At 42.2% G+C, this 15,525-nt stretch overlaps 1 protein-coding gene across 9 annotated transcripts in view; it reads right to left on the reverse strand.

Annotated features, from left to right (window-relative positions):
* The window catches only part of LOC105466120 (RUN and FYVE domain containing 2), a 65,098-nt gene extending 50,297 nt beyond the window's left edge, over positions 1 to 14,801 (reverse strand). For 4 of the 9 annotated variants that reach the window (XM_071069656.1, XM_071069658.1, XM_071069657.1 and 1 more), the window contains exons 1-7: positions 14,667 to 14,779; positions 12,168 to 12,341; positions 9,134 to 9,251; positions 6,497 to 6,598; positions 4,378 to 4,501; positions 4,124 to 4,185; positions 3,175 to 3,240 (exon numbers count right to left, since the gene is read on the reverse strand). In XM_071069656.1, the coding sequence (XP_070925757.1) occupies positions 3,175 to 3,240; positions 4,124 to 4,185; positions 4,378 to 4,501; positions 6,497 to 6,598; positions 9,134 to 9,251; positions 12,168 to 12,341; positions 14,667 to 14,670 (650 nt within the window). In that variant the 5' untranslated portion in view covers positions 14,671 to 14,779. Of the gene's footprint in view, positions 1 to 3,174; positions 3,241 to 4,123; positions 4,186 to 4,377; positions 4,502 to 6,496; positions 6,599 to 9,133; positions 9,252 to 12,167; positions 12,342 to 13,159; positions 14,013 to 14,234; positions 14,359 to 14,386; positions 14,553 to 14,666 lie in introns of those variants that run through there. The other 5 variants (XM_011715077.3, XM_024788021.2, XM_011715075.3 and 2 more) reach the window with 5 other exon arrangements.
* Positions 14,802 to 15,525: the final 724 nt, after the last annotated feature.

The raw sequence follows: 15,525 nt of genomic DNA on the forward strand, positions 1-15,525 counted from the left end.
AAAATGTTTAATTGTATTTTCTGATTATAATACATATTCATTGAGTAGTACTCAGAAAATATAGAAAAGTACAAAGAATAAAATAAAAATTATTCATAATCCTATCACCCAAAGAAAGATATTTTACTAATTATTAAATGTAATTAATGAGAACAGTTCATTTCTAATTAGATAGCACATATTACTCACTATACCTGTGCTGTCCAGTATGGCCGCCATGAGCCACATGTGGCTACTAAACACTTAAAATGTGGCTAGTCCAAATTGAAATGTGCTATAAGGGTAAAATACATATTGGACTTTGTATACAGTGCCAAAAAAAAAGAGTGTAAAATATGTTATCAATAATAATTGTTTTTTAAGAGATGGGGGTCTCATTATGTTGCCCAGGCTGATCTCAAACTCCTGGGCTCAGGTGATCCTCTCGCCTCAGCCTCAAAGTAGCTAGGACTACAGACATGCACCACCATGCCAGGCTAATAATAATTTTTTTTTTTTTTTTGAGACAAGGTCTCACTGTGTCACCGAGGCTGGAATGCAGTGGTGCGATCATAGTTCACTACAGCCTTGAAGTCCGGGGCTCAAGAGATCCTCTTGCCTTAGCCTCCCAAAGTGCTGGGATTACATGCGTGAGCCATCACACCTGGCCTATTTTTTTTTTTTTTTTTGAGATAGAGTCTCATTATGTCACCAGACTGGAGTACAATGGCGTGATCTCGGTTCACTGCAATCTCCACCTCCCAGGTTCAAGCGATTCTCCTACCTCAGCCTCCCGAATAGCTGGAACTACAGGCACATGCCACCATGCCTGGCTAATTTTTGTATTTTTTAGTAGAGACAGGGTTTTACCATATTGGCCAGGCTGGTCTCAAACTCCTGATCTCAAGTGATCCACAAACTTCGGCCTCCCAAAGTGCTGGGATTACAGGAGTGAGACACTGTGCCTGTTCCCTAATTTTTTATATTGATTGCATGTTGGAATAATATTTGGGGAATACTGGGTAAACTAAAATATATTTTTAATTTTGGGGGTTTTTTTTTTATTTTTTATTGTAGTTACCGGAAGTTTTAAATTACCTATGTGGCTGGGCAAAATGGCTCATGCCTATAATTTCAGTACTTTGGGAGCCTGAGATGGGAGGACTGCTTTAACCCAGGAGTTGAAGACCAGCCTGAGCAACACAATGAGACCCCATCTCTATGAAAAAATCTAAAATTACCAGGCATGGTGGTGCACACTTGTCGTCCCAGCTACTTTGGAGGCTGAGGCAGGAGGACCGCTTGAGCCTGAAAGGTCAAGGCTGTGGTGAGCCTGATTGTGCCACTGCCCTCCACCCACCAGCCTGGGCAACAGGGTGAGACCCTGTCTCAAAAAAAAAAAAAAAAAAAGGCCAGGCATGGTGGCTCATGCTTGTAATCCTAGGACTTTGTGAGGCAGAGGTGAGTGGATCACCTGAGGTCAGGAGTCTGAGACCAGCCTGGTCAACATGGAGAAACCCTGTTTCTACTAATACAAAAAAATTAGCCAGGCGTGGTAGTGGGCATGGTAATCCCAGCTACTCGGGAAGGTGAGGTAGGAGAATCCTGGGGGTAGCTAGAACCCTGAGGGCAGGCAGAGGTTGCAGTGAGCTGAGATGGTGCCATTGCACTCCAGCTTGTGCGACAGAGCAAGACTCCGCCTCAAAAAAAACAAAAACAAAAACAAAAAAAACCCTACGCGTCTCATGTATTTCTTTCTTTCTTTCTTTTTTGTTGAGACGGAGTTTCACATTTCACTCTTGTTGCCCAAGTTGGAGTGCGATGGCACAACCTTGACTCACTGCAACCTCCACCTCCCGGATTCAAGTGATTCTCCTGCCTCATCCTCCAGAATAGCTGGGATTACAGGTGCCTGCCACCACACCTGGCTATTTTTTCTATTTTTTAGTAGAGACGAGGTTTCACCATACTGGTCAGGCTGGTCTCGAACTCCTGACCTCAGGTGATCCACCTGCCTCAGCCTCCCAAAGTGGGATTACAGGCATGAGCCACTGCACCTGGCCGCATCTCATATATTTCTATTAGAACTGCATTTTACTATTTTACATACAGGTCTCAAAAATTCGCAACAAGAGTATTCACTGATGGCTTCAATGACCAGTTGACGGCCGGGCGCGGTGGCTCAAGCCTGTAATCCCAGCACTTTGGGAGGCCGAGACAGGTGGATCACGAGGTCAGGAGATCGAGACCATCCTGGCTAACACAGTGAAACCCCATCTCTACTAAAAAATACAAAAAAACTAGCCGGGCGAGGTGGCGGGCGCCTGTAGTGCCAGCTACTCGGGAGGCTGAGGCAGGAGAATGGCCTGAACCCAGGAGGCGGAGCTTGCAGTGAGCTGAGATCCGGCCACTGCACTCCAGCCAGGGGGACAGAGTGAGACTCCATCTCAAAAAAAAAAAAAAAAAGACCAGTTGACGATGTAAGAAGGCAAAAACTTCCACCATAGAATGATGACAGACAGCCACATTTACATATGAAGCCTTCTGAAGTAGGAAAAATGAATTTTTGAATCATCAAAATGATACAAACTTTTACCTTATCTAGACTTTTTTGTAAGGGTACAGCAGTAAGTTTTAACTTCTATTTAAATCCGATGAAGATTCTTTTTTAAAATCTGACTCTCGGGCCGGATGTGGTGGTTCACGCCTGTAATCTCAGCACTTTGGGAGGCCAAGGTGGGCGGATCATGAGGTCAGGAGATTGAGACCATCCTGGCCAACATGGTGAAACCCCATCTCTACTAAAATACAAAAAAAAGAAAAAAAAAAAATTAGCCAGGCGTGGTGGTGCACGCCTATAGTCCCAGCTACTCAGGAGGCTGAGGCAGGAGAATCACTTGAACCTGGGAGGCGGAGGTTACAGTGAGCCGGGATCACGCCACTGCATTCCAGCCTGGCAAGAGTGAGACTTCATCTCAAAAAAAAAAAAAAAAACCTGACTCTCATTTTCTGCTTAAAACGAATTATCTCCAATAATTATCTGTATTCTTACTTTCCATTTTCTCTCTATCCCCTCAACCCCTTCTCAAAGACTCTTAGAAGAAAGGAATAGGGTAAGCTGAACTGAAGGGAAAAAAACAAAAACAAAAACCTAAGACAATATTCATCAATGTGCTAAGTATCCATAATACTTACTTCAGTTGTCTATTTAATTCTTCAACATAATTCTTTTGGTCCAATATGGCAGCAATTTGAACATTCCTAAATGAGGAAAAAAGTAGCTTTGTGCTAGTTTAAAAGGTATTTATTAAGTAAAAAAAATCTAAATCATCTAAAATTATAAAACTAAAATAATAAAAGTGTCTTGCCTTTAAAATAAAACATAATAACAGTAAGCTATGTACTAAGAATCTATAACCTTTGTTGAATAAATCACTTGTCAATAATAGACTTAACAATACCATTAGTGTATTTTAAATTTAAACATAATTAGGGCCAGGCACGGTGGCTCACCCCTGTAATCCCAGCACTTTGGGAGGCCAAGGCAGGTAGGTCACTTGAGTCCAGGAGTTCAAAACCAGTCTGGCCAACGTGGTAAAACCCTGTCTCTACTAAAAATAACAAAAATTAGCCAGGCATGGTGGCGGGTGCCTGTAATCCCAGCTACTGGGGAGGCTGAGGAAGGAGAATCACTTGAACCCAGGAGGCGGAGGTTGCAGTGAGCCAAGATCGAACCACTGCATTCCAGCCAGGGCAACAGAACAAGACTCTGTCTCAAAAAAGAAACAAACAAACAAAAAAAAACAAAAAAAACATAGTTCGATCTTGAAGTAAACCAGTATTTGCAAACTTGTAAATAATAAGCTTTCATCTCTTTTATTCCAAAAAACAGTTATTAAAATGGGTCTCAGAAACTAGTTATAACCAAAGGTCCCACTTCATACAATTAATAAAATCTCCTTCTCCTAAGTGATTTTCCATAATCTGCTTTGTAAAGCTTGTAATGGAAGTGAAAATGAAATGAAGAAGTCACAGGGGGGAAAACAACAAAATAAAACCACACTGTAGATAGATGGATCTTATAATGATTTGTAAAGAGCTATATAAAGAACCCAATACGTGAAATAACTTATGAAAAGCATACCTTTCTTTATTTCCAATATCTTCTTCATTCTTTAAATACATAGAAAAATCAATCACTCCAACCTGAAGTAAATAAAGATTTTTTTTTATTTAAAGGGGAGAAAATACTTTATCAGAAGTACCTTTACTGAATGTCACTCTTAATATTCCTTTAGTGTTTAACAGTCCTGTTTACAACTTCAAATGACACCTGATCAAGGAGGAACTGTGCAAACTGAAAACACTCTGCATTTGGCACTAATCACTTTCACTTACTTGTGAGTCTAAATCCTCTCCCTTCACACACAGATTAGCATCGATCACATTCAGGCCAACCAGCAGCCCAACAATTACTGCTCCTTCTTCTTCCATCATTAGTGCATGATACTCATAAAACTCACTGTGAATTTAAAAAATAAGGACTTTAAATCACAAATTTATTTCAAAAACTAAAATTTAAAATCACCGTTATCTTCCTAATCTTCTGCCTTACAGAAATGGAAGCCATCTCAGTTAGGTACCTTCAAATTAGGCTTTACACATGTGAATAACTTTTTATATTTTTTAAATTTAAATGTCTCTATTGAAAAATCAAAAGGACTGAAGGAGATAAAAGAGGAAAAAATGTTTTGAGAGAGAGAAAAGAGGAGCAAAAAGGGATGAAAAGAAAAAGTGGCACCAGACACGGTGCCTCATGCCTGTAATCCCAGCATTTTGAGAGGCCAAGGCAGGAAGATCACTTGAGGTCAGGAGTTCAAGACCAACCTGGCCAACATGGTGAAACACCACCTCTACTAAAAATACAAAAATTAGCCAGGCGTAGTGGCACATGCCTGTAATTCCAGCTACTCAGGAGACTGAGGCAGGAGAATTGCCTGAACCCAAGAGGCAGAGGTTGCAGTAAGCCAAGATCACGCCGCCGCACTCCAGCCTGGGCAACAGAACAAGACTCCATCTCAAAAAAATAAAAATAAAGAGAGGCAACACTAAGCCCTGGGATATTTCTGACTCAGGCAGATATAGTGACTGCTGCTGATCTGATTATGATATATTTTATTAAAGTTAAACTTTCAATCCTCAGATTTATTAAGACCTTGGGATAAAGACTAACGAAGAAAATGAACATATGCAACATTTCAAAGCCCATGTTCAAGTCAATGCATTTGATAGGTGTATTATAAATCTTAATAGATGATTATAAATTAAAGACACTTTGGGATATCTACATTCTAAAAACTGTTCAAAAAGAGAGTTGTGAAAGAAATACAATGGTCCAAAAACTAAGTCTCATCAACATACATTCAGAGAAGTAGTTATCACTGTCTCATGCCTTCTTTAATAAGTCCCATGTACATTATTTAATCACTTTTATTATCCTTCAGAATACTGAGAAGCTGTGGGTACTTAACATATGGTCATTCTCGTTTAACAACTGGGAAAACCACAATGTAAAATCAGAGTCACAAGTAAACCCAAAACCAGGACTAAATTCGCCACAACATCAGAGAGGCACTCTAACAGAACAAGAACGAATGGAGGGCCACCATGGGCCCACTCCCTTGGAGAACTGATTGCCTTGCTCTAAAAGTCTGTCTTAAATAAATGTTTGGCCTTCATTTTATTTTATTTTTTTGAGACAGGGCCTCACTCTATCACCCAGGCTGGAGTGCAGTGGCACAATCTCAGGTCACTGCAACCTCCCTCTACCAGGTTCAAGCAGTTCTCCTGCCTCAGCCTCCCAAGTAGCTGAGATTACAGGCATGTGCCACCACACCCAGCTAATTTTTGTGTTTTTAGTAGAGACGGGGTTTCACCACATTGGTCTTGAACTCCTGACCTCAAATGATCCACCCGCCTTGGCCTCCCACAGTGCTGGGATTACAGGCATGAGCCACCACACCCAGCCAAAATAAATGTTTGGCCTTCAATTTAAAGTGTGCCCACAATACAGCTGAAGCAATAATATGGATATTCAAATTCTAAAAAAACCCAAAAAACAAAAAGCCTATGAAATTAAAGCCCCAAATTCCAACACAAATTTTTATCCATAGAATTAACCATATTCAGAAAAATAAAACTAATTGAGAAATGTACTATATATAGCAGTTTCCAGGCAGGGGAAAAGAAAAAAATTTTAAACAAAGAGGAAGAAATGTAATATATATAAATTTCCCCATCCTGGCTGATAACAAGCTTATGGTATTCATATATAAGGCTAGTTCCTGATCCATGTTATGCCTCCATCATGTTTTTCTGTCTCATTTTGCTCCTCCTTTTATTTTATATCATTTTATTATATGTTACATATCCTTTCATATTACATCTTAAATCCTTTTTGGAAGACAGCATATAAATAAAATTAAAAATGAAAAGATCACGACTTAATAGTACTAACCTTAAGAGATCCCTCTGAATAATCAAGCAACGTAAGTAATCGGCCATTTTTTTTTGCATAAGGGCTAATCGAAGCCATGCTCTTGCTCGACCCAGAGGGGTCCTAAAGAGAAGAACCAATTGATCAGAAAACAGCCCTAGCCCAAAGATCACATCTTCTATCTCGAGAGGTACACATTAACAAGGAAGAAGGGCATTTTTATAATAGTTTTGTTTTCATTTTTATAGGTTTATCTTTTTGAGCACACAGACCAATCCCTGAGAGCTGGGTAAATCTGCTCCTCCTGTAGGACATGTAGGTACTATTTAATGTCTTGGAAAAAATGACTCTAAACACAGTAGTGTGTTGCTTAATGACAGGGATACGTTCAGAAAAATGCGTTGTTAGGTGATTTCATCATGGAGTGTACATTTGCAAACCTAGATGGTATACACACCTACACCATATAGTATACCCTATTGTTCCTAGGTTGCAAACCTATATAGCGTGCTACTGTACTGAATGCTGTAGGCAATTGCTATACAATTGTTAAGTATTTGTATATCTAAACATGGAAATGGTAAAGTAAAAATAGAGTATTATAATCTTATGGAACCACTATCATTGAATGAAATGTTATGCAGTGCAGGACTGTGGTGAGAATACTTCTATAAGAAATGTTTAGGTGGACATGGTGGCTGACACCTGTCATCCCTACACTTTGAGAGGTTAAGGTGGGAGGATCACTTGAGTCCAGGAGTTAGAGGACAGCCTGGACAACATAGGGAGACCCTGTCTCTATAAAAAAAAAAAAAAAATTAAGTCAAAAAAATTAAAATTAAAAAATCAAAATGCCAGGTATGTGCCTGTAGTCCCAGCTACTCAGGAGGCTGAAGCAGGAGGGCTGTTTAAGCCCAGTAGGCACCGGCTGTAGTGAACAGTGATTCACTGTACTCAAGCCTGGGCGACAGAGTGAGACACTGTCTCAGAAAAAAGAAAAGAAATATTTAGCCTGAATGGGCTTAGCCCTCTAAAAATAAATATTAAAACTGATATTAAATATTTATTTAATAAAACTGATTTAATAAATATTAAAACTGAGCCCAGGCTGGGCTCAGTGGCTCATGCCTGTAATCCCAGCACTTTGGGAGGCCAAGGCGAGCAGATCACAAGGTCAGGAGTTCGAAAGAATCCTGGCCAACATGGTGAAACCCCATCTCTACTAAAAATACAAAAAAATAGCTGGACTTGGTGGTGGGTGTCTATAATCCCAGCTACTCAGGAGGCTGAGGCAGAAGAATCACTTGAACCCAGGAGGCGGAGGTTACAGTGAGGCAACATTGCACCATTGCATTCCAGCCTGGGCAACAAGGCAACACTCAGTCTCAAAAAAAAAAAATTGTTTCAACAATAAAGCACCATAATGTCTTCAAAAACATAGGTAACATTATATCTGAATTCTAGAAATCATAACAAAGCTAAGAGGGTGCCAGGCTAGTAATTAAAGAGAAATCACTGTGCTGCTTACTGGTTTTCAAATGTTTCTTTAATCCGGTTGCATTTAGGAAATTAAATCTCATACCTCTCTTACCCAAGTTCTATCTGTTATTAAAAACAAAAGCAGCCTGGCATGGTGGCTCACGCTTGCAATCCCAGAACTTTGGGAGGCCAAGGCAGGTGGATCACTTGAGGTCAGGAGTTCGTGACCAGCCTGGCCAACACGGTGAAACGCTGTCTCCACTAAAAATACAAAAATTAGCCAAGTAGGCCCGGTGCGGTGGCCCACGCCTGTAATCCCAGCACTTTGGGAGGCCAAGGTGGGCGGATCAAGAGGTCAGGAGATCGAGACCATCCTGGCTAACACAGTGAAACCCAATCTCTACTAAAAATACAAAAACATTAGCCCAGCGTGGTGGCGGGTGCCTGTAGTCCCAGCTACTCAGGAGGTTGAGGCAGGAGAATCACTTGAACCCAGGAGGCTGAGGTTGCAGTGAGCCAAGATCGCACCACTGCACTCCAGCCTGGGCGACAGAGCAAGGCTCCGTCTCCAAAAAAAAAAAAAAAAGAATGTAAGAACTGAGACTTAACACTTTATACCTATAAAAAATTTTCAATACTTATGAGTTCTTAGCTAACATACTCCAACTTTTAGGATATTTTACATACATTTGTCTGATGAAACAGGCTGGTGACATTATAGGTACCAATTTTCAGAGGAAGCACAGTAATTTACACCAGTCCTAGGGTATATAAGTGGCTTATCTGAGAACTGGAATCTCCTGAGCCTGTGCCCTGGATTCAGCCTAAATCAGTCTTTTATCAAACACTTACTGACTTTCTACTACAGTCAAACTAATTTAACACTCAGAAAACAAAGATGCATAATTGATATATCCTATCTTAAAAGGACTTTCAATTTCCTACAATACAAGGCAGAACAGTGAGTGGTTAATTCTGATTGAAGGGGCTGAGAAAAACTTCATAAAGGAAATGGGATTTGAGTTGAGCCATAAAGAATGAACATAATTTTATTAGAAGAGGATTAGAAAAAGGGGACTTAAGACTAAGAGAAGACAATAAGCTAGAGTGTGAGGTACTTTGGAGGTACAATGAATACGCTTCTGTGGCTAGGGATGAACAAGTAATAGGCTTCCTTACTTCAGACCAGGCAGATCCCGGACACTGGCTCCTATTTCCTCTGCTTCTGGGTACAACTTCTCCACCAGTTCCAAAGGGCCCCAGATGGTTTTGTTATAACTCAAAAATGATTTTCTTACTGAAAAAAAGAACACATAAAACACATAATACACACAATGTCAACATATAAAACTTTAGTAACTTATTTTTAAATATTTAGTTTCAACATTTCTAACTTAACATACAATTATTCAGAGACCTTTCCTCTCTTTTATCCACTACATATCCCAGTGGATACGGAGCCTGTGCAAGTAGGATCCTGTTGCCCATCCTGCTATTTTTTTCCTGCATGATAAAAAGGCACAGTGACCATTCTTTCATATCAAATAGGCAGTCAGGCAATTAAAGTGAAAAATACCTGCACTCATTCTCTACCAGTACCAAAATAAAGGCTAGTGGCCCTAGCTGATTGATCTTTATAAGTTTATTAAATAAACATAGCACAAATAAAAAGTTATTTTATTTTTTATAATAATGCTTTTGCTTTTTGTTTTTTTAGTAAGTAGAGATGGAGTTTTGCTATGTTGACACGGCTGGTCTTGAACTCCTGGCCTCAAGTGTTCCTCCCATCTCAGCCTCCCAAAGTGCTGGGATTACAGGCATGAGCCACCACACCCGGCCTAAGAAGTTATTTTAATTTTAAATATGAAAAATTGTTAATTTCCTTTTCCTTGTATTTTATTCTGAGATTTAGTCAATATAAAACCATGAAATTGCCATACATTTATTTGTTATTACTGACCAGATCTCCTGCAAAAAAGGGTGCCTATCATATACACCACCCAAGGATAACCAAGATAGGCAATTTTTCCCGGGGGTAGAAAAATCATTGTAGTAGCTTTACAATGATTTATCCAGATAAGCCTATAACTGCTAGGACATGGTTCAACATATATTGTGAAGTAAAGGATAATACAGTCTAAAACTAGTTTTAAATTTAACTATTTTGGCTATAATTTGGCAAACTATATTTCAGTAGGCTTGGGGAAAATCAAGATGCACTCCTGGGTGACAGAGTGAGACCCCCATCTCAAAAAAGAAAAAAAAGAGGAGCATGGTTATGGTTAAATAAAATATGCCATATATATACTGATATAATTCCGATATAGACATCTATGTAAATGGAAAGATCTCCAAGCTATATTATTATTTTTTATTTATTTCTTTTTTTTGAGACAGAGTCTCACTCTCTCTCCCAGACTAGAGTGCAGTGGCACGATCTCAGCTCACTGTAACCTCTGCCTCCCAGGTTCAAACAATTCTCCTGCCTCAGCCTCCCAAGTAGCTGGGGCTACAGGCATGCAGTGCCACATCCAGCTAATTTTTGTATTTTTAGTAGACATGGGGTTTCACTATGCTGGCCAGGCTGATCTCGAACTCCTGACCTCAAGTGATCTGTCGGCCTCAGCCTCCCAAAGTGCTGAGATTACAGACATGAGCCATTGCACCCAGCCATTTTTTTTTTAAAGAAGGAAGTCACAGAATAATAGCATGAGTACAATTAGAGTAAAAGAAAAAAAAAAAAAAAAAAAAACAGAAAAGGGATAAGAGAATATCTAATTCTCCCATTTTCTTTCTTTCGAGACAGTGTCTCACTCTGTAGCCCCAGGCTGGAGGGTAGTGGCACAATCTCAGCTCACTGCAACCTCCGCCTCCCAGGTTCAAACGATTCTCTTGCCTCAGCCTCCTGAGTAGCTGGGATTACAGGTCAACATCACCAGTCTGGCTAATTTTTGTATATTTTGGTAGAGACGGGTTTTCACCATGCTGGCCAGGTTGGTCTTAAACTCCTGACCTCAAAGTGATCCACTCGCCTCAGCCTCCCAAAGTGCTGGGATTACAGGTGCCCAATTTCCTTTAGATAAATTAATAAAAGAGAATGAATAAAAACCGTGTTTTGCTCTGTGTACTTCTCTGTTGTTTGATTCACGTACAAAAAGAGTATATTTTGCTAGTGTTTATATATTTTAAGAAATTGCTTTAAGTCTTTAAAGAAAAAGAAACGAGTATGCTAATAACATCACATAGGATTTTCTCAAATTTTGATGTCAAGGCTTCCTTCTTGTTTTGAAGTACTTTTTATTAAAACAAGGTTTAGGTAAATCTTTGGTTTTTTTGTTTTTGTTTTTGTTTTTTTGAGACAGGGTCTCTGTTGCCCAGGCTGGAGTACAGTGGTAAAATCACAGCTCACTGAAGCCTCGACCTTCTCAGGCTCAGGTGATCCTCCCACTTCAGCCTCCCGAATAGCTGGGACCACAGGCATATGCTGGGATTACAGGCATGAGCCACCATGTCCGGCCAGTCAAGCTTCTTTTACTCTATAATAGTCACTCTAGTGTACAACTCTTACACAGCCCTCTACATAGATACTCATCATATGAACTAGAGGCCAAAACTGTGAACAATTATTATAAGTAAAAGCACAGTTATTATGCAATTAATATTTTAAAGTAAATATAAAACAAACATTTTATATGTAACAATAATTCAATATGTGCTGATAGTAGAATACAATATCTGCTGTTATCATCTTCAGGGATGGCTCACATTTCTACAATAACTCCATCCAGAAGATATTTCTACATATGTTCGTGTATGTATCTAGGAGGTTTCTATTTCAACAATCTACTATTTCAATGCACTTTTCAACAGGGTTTGAAGTATTAATGAGCTCATAACAGTATCATTAGCTTTAAAATATGACTCTATAATTGTCCTAGAAAACAGAAACCAGTTCAGATTATGTAAGTTTAAAAAATTTAAAAATCAAATATTCTGTTTACAAAACATTAACAACTAAGCATTTTCTGAAGATCATTATTAGACCATTATTAGAAAACATAAAGAGATATTTTCTCCCAAAATCAATCCACTCAATTTTTTTAGTTCATAGTAATAGTAATTATGGCCTCAAAAAATAACCCATTCTCAAGGGCACTTAAAATGGAAAAAGGGAAATTCTAAAATGAATTAATTTTTTTAAATCTCACAATACCTTTAAGACCGTGTTTCAGGCAATGTTCCATAACAACAAAGAATTGCTGCAAGGGGGGATAATCAGAATCCAAAGTGCGGCCAAAGCTCAGGGCAGATTCAATGAGTCCTTTGATACTCAGTTTAGCCATGTTTAACAAGTTTGCTCTCTCTACAGCTGTGGGGTCTTTTGTAGCTGAAAACACAAGAAAGGAATCCAACATCATTTGCAAGACATGACAATGAAAAAAATACACAAACCCTTCCCTTCTCCTATAAAAACCAACAGTAGTTTGCTGTTCCTTGGTTGACAAATTCTCCCCAGCTAAACTACACCCTTGATTAACTTCTCTTTATGTCTCTCACATATACTGTAAAAAATTTCCGGCCGGGCGCGGTGGCTCACGCCTGTAATCCCAGCACTTTGGGAGGCCGAGGCAGGCAGATCACGAGGTCAAGAGATTGAGACCATCCTGGCCAACATGGTGAAACCCCGCCTCTACTAAAAATACAAAAATTAGCTGGGCATGGTGGTGTGCACCTGTAATCTCAGCTACTTGGGAGGCTGAGGCAGGAGAGTCACTGGAACCCAGGAGGCAGAGGTTGCAGTGAAACGAGATCGCGCCACTGCGCTCCAACCTGGTGACAGAGCGAGACTCCGTCTCACAAAAAAAAAAAAAAGAAAAGAAAACAGAAAATCTCCATGACCACTCCAGCCAAAGTTTATGAATTATTCTCAAGATCCTGCAAATCTGTCATTCTCCTGTATTTATTTAACTTTCCTGGTACCTCTTCATAGAGAATGAGTTTTTAAAATGATCTTCTGTGGAGATAAATTTGGGCTGAAAGACAACATGTTTAAGGGCCTCATGCAAAAGGTGAATAGCAGGTACCATCTACGGATGAATTCCAAGGCAAAAACGTTCAGAATAAACTGGCAATAAAATAAAGGTAGTTAAAATTCTACGATTCCACTGTCACCCACAACAAACATGATAGGTAAAATACACTGACAAGTAAGGGGAGACAGGAGAAGCCGTCCAATTCTTTCAGTCTATCCTCTTTCTGTCTGGCTTCTTCATTCTGACTGTAGTTCTGTATTGCATGACTGTTTTATTTTCAAAGAGAAAAGCAGAGACCAGTTTTACATTAATGCTTCTCAGCCATCCACACAGTTGAGGAAGGCCACAGCGCCAGTCTGAATACCAAGTTAATAGATGTATATTCCAAAAGGCCTGATTTTTAATTGATATTTTGAAGACACAGTATCATCAAGCAAGATGTTTTCAATTCACAAAACTATTGTCCTCCTTCCCACAAATTTTATTCTGTTTACTTAGAAATTCAGACGCTTCCCCATCATCTCGTCACTGTTGTGACTGGTGGAAATACCTTCAACAAACACAGATGACAAAACTAAGGTGTGGAAAAACAAAGCACTTAATATAACACTTCATAATCTCTGACAAATGTACAAGTCATCAATGTGTCCGTTTTTCCTTCACTGAATAACAACAACAACAAAACCTAGAGTCTCCAAAGATCTAGTATTCTAGCTCTGATTTCTAGATAGCTAGGCATGAAGACTGACACTGAATCCTAAGCAACCTAAAATGCAAACAGCCACAACTGCTGTGGCCAAACTGCCTGGTGGAAAAATGTCCACACACGACATTCCTTTAAATCTGCATCGTGGTCTGACTCCCACTACTTTTCAGGAGTGAAACCACTTGATGTTTCATAATCCGTGGCAACTCTCATTTTTAACACAGCCCATCATAATTCCTAACGTGCGATGCCACAACCACACAAAGGGTGTTTTGCAGTTGCTGGGAGGCAGATCGGTGCTGGGCACTGGCAGTTCCCACGCCGAGGGGCGCTCACACCGCGGCCACGCCCCGGCTGCGCTCCAGGACTCCTCCGGCCGGGACGTGACCCCCAAACCCGGCCGCAGGCGCGCGAGGACTCCCAGGGCCAGTGCCCGCACCTTGCCAGGACCAACCCCTTCCCTGCTTCTCTTCCTGCCCCTTCCCCCCAGCAAGGCTGCCCAGAGGCCTGGGGCCCCCCAGGACCATCGCGGCGGGCTCACCCAGGCTCCTGCGCGTCAGCACTCCCCGTCTCCCGCCCTCGGCGTCAGGCACCCAGGCCAAAACCTGAGATGCGTCTTCCCTCCGCCACCCCCAAACCTGAAAAGTCATCGCCCCTCCCCGACTGCTCCCCGACTCCGGAGTGACACCCTGCCCGGCCCAGTCCTCGCTCCTGGACGCCGTGGCACCTCGAGCCCTCGGCCACTATGCCTCAGAACCTGGGCGGGAACGGGCCGGAACAAGGGAGGGGGCACGTTGCCATGACGACCCCGGGAGCCCCCGAGTCCCAGGCAGTCCCCGCCCATCCCGGGTTCGGGCCCCAGTTCCGACTGCCGGCCTCGGCGTCTCCCACAGCTCGCGGTCCACCCCGCCTGGCCGGAGCCCTCGGCCCGGGACTGAGGGCCGAGGGTTCGGTCTCGGCCCGCTCGCCTTACCCATGGCGGCGGCGGCGGCTGTGCGATCTCGGGCTGGGGCTTCCTTGGCCTGGCCAGCAGCTCCCTCCAGGCGCTCGGCGGCCACCACCGCATCTGCAGCCAGGCCCGCTGCGGCCCACAGCGCCCCCGGCGGCGGGAGGGCGCCCGGGCGGCCCCAGGGGGAGCGGCGCCCCAGGTCGGGCGGGGACCCGCGGAGCCTTTGGCGGGCGGGAGAGCAAGCCCCCTGTCTCTAAGCCTCCTCGCATCCGCTGGGACCGCAAGAAGGAAAGGAACGTGATGGAAACCACGGGTGTGAGGAGCCAGAGTGCTGGGCCCTCGGTCCCGTGCCCCGGGGGCTTCGCCGGAGCGCGAAGGCCGGATTTCAAGGGGCGGCCGGCCACACGCAAACGTTGCTTCCACCGGGCTGGCGGGGCCTGATCTAATAACACGCCTGACTACTGCCCCTTCACCTTCACAAACACAAAGGGGACCAAAAGAATTTAGAAAATCTGAAGCAATTAACAGCAGGCAGAAACCTACTAAAACTAGTTAGCCCCAAATTACGACTTTTTTTGTTTTTTGGGTTTTTTTTTTTTTTTTTTTTGAGATGGAGTCTCGCTCTGTCACCAGGTTGGAGTGCAGTGGCGCGATCTCAGCTCACTGCAACCTCTGCCTCCCGGGTTCAAGGGATTCTTCTGCCTTAGCCTCCCGAGTAGCTGGGATGACAGGCGAGCGCCACCCCGCCCAGCTAATGTTTGTATTTTTAGTAAAGACGGGGTTTCACCATGTTGCCCAGAATGGTCTTGATCTTTTGACCTGGGGATCTGCCCATCTCGGCCTCCCAAAGTGCTAGGATTACAGGCCCGAGCCACAGAGCCCG

Source organism: Macaca nemestrina, chromosome 9, assembly GCF_043159975.1.
Source record: "Macaca nemestrina isolate mMacNem1 chromosome 9, mMacNem.hap1, whole genome shotgun sequence".
NCBI lineage: Eukaryota > Metazoa > Chordata > Mammalia > Primates > Cercopithecidae > Macaca > Macaca nemestrina.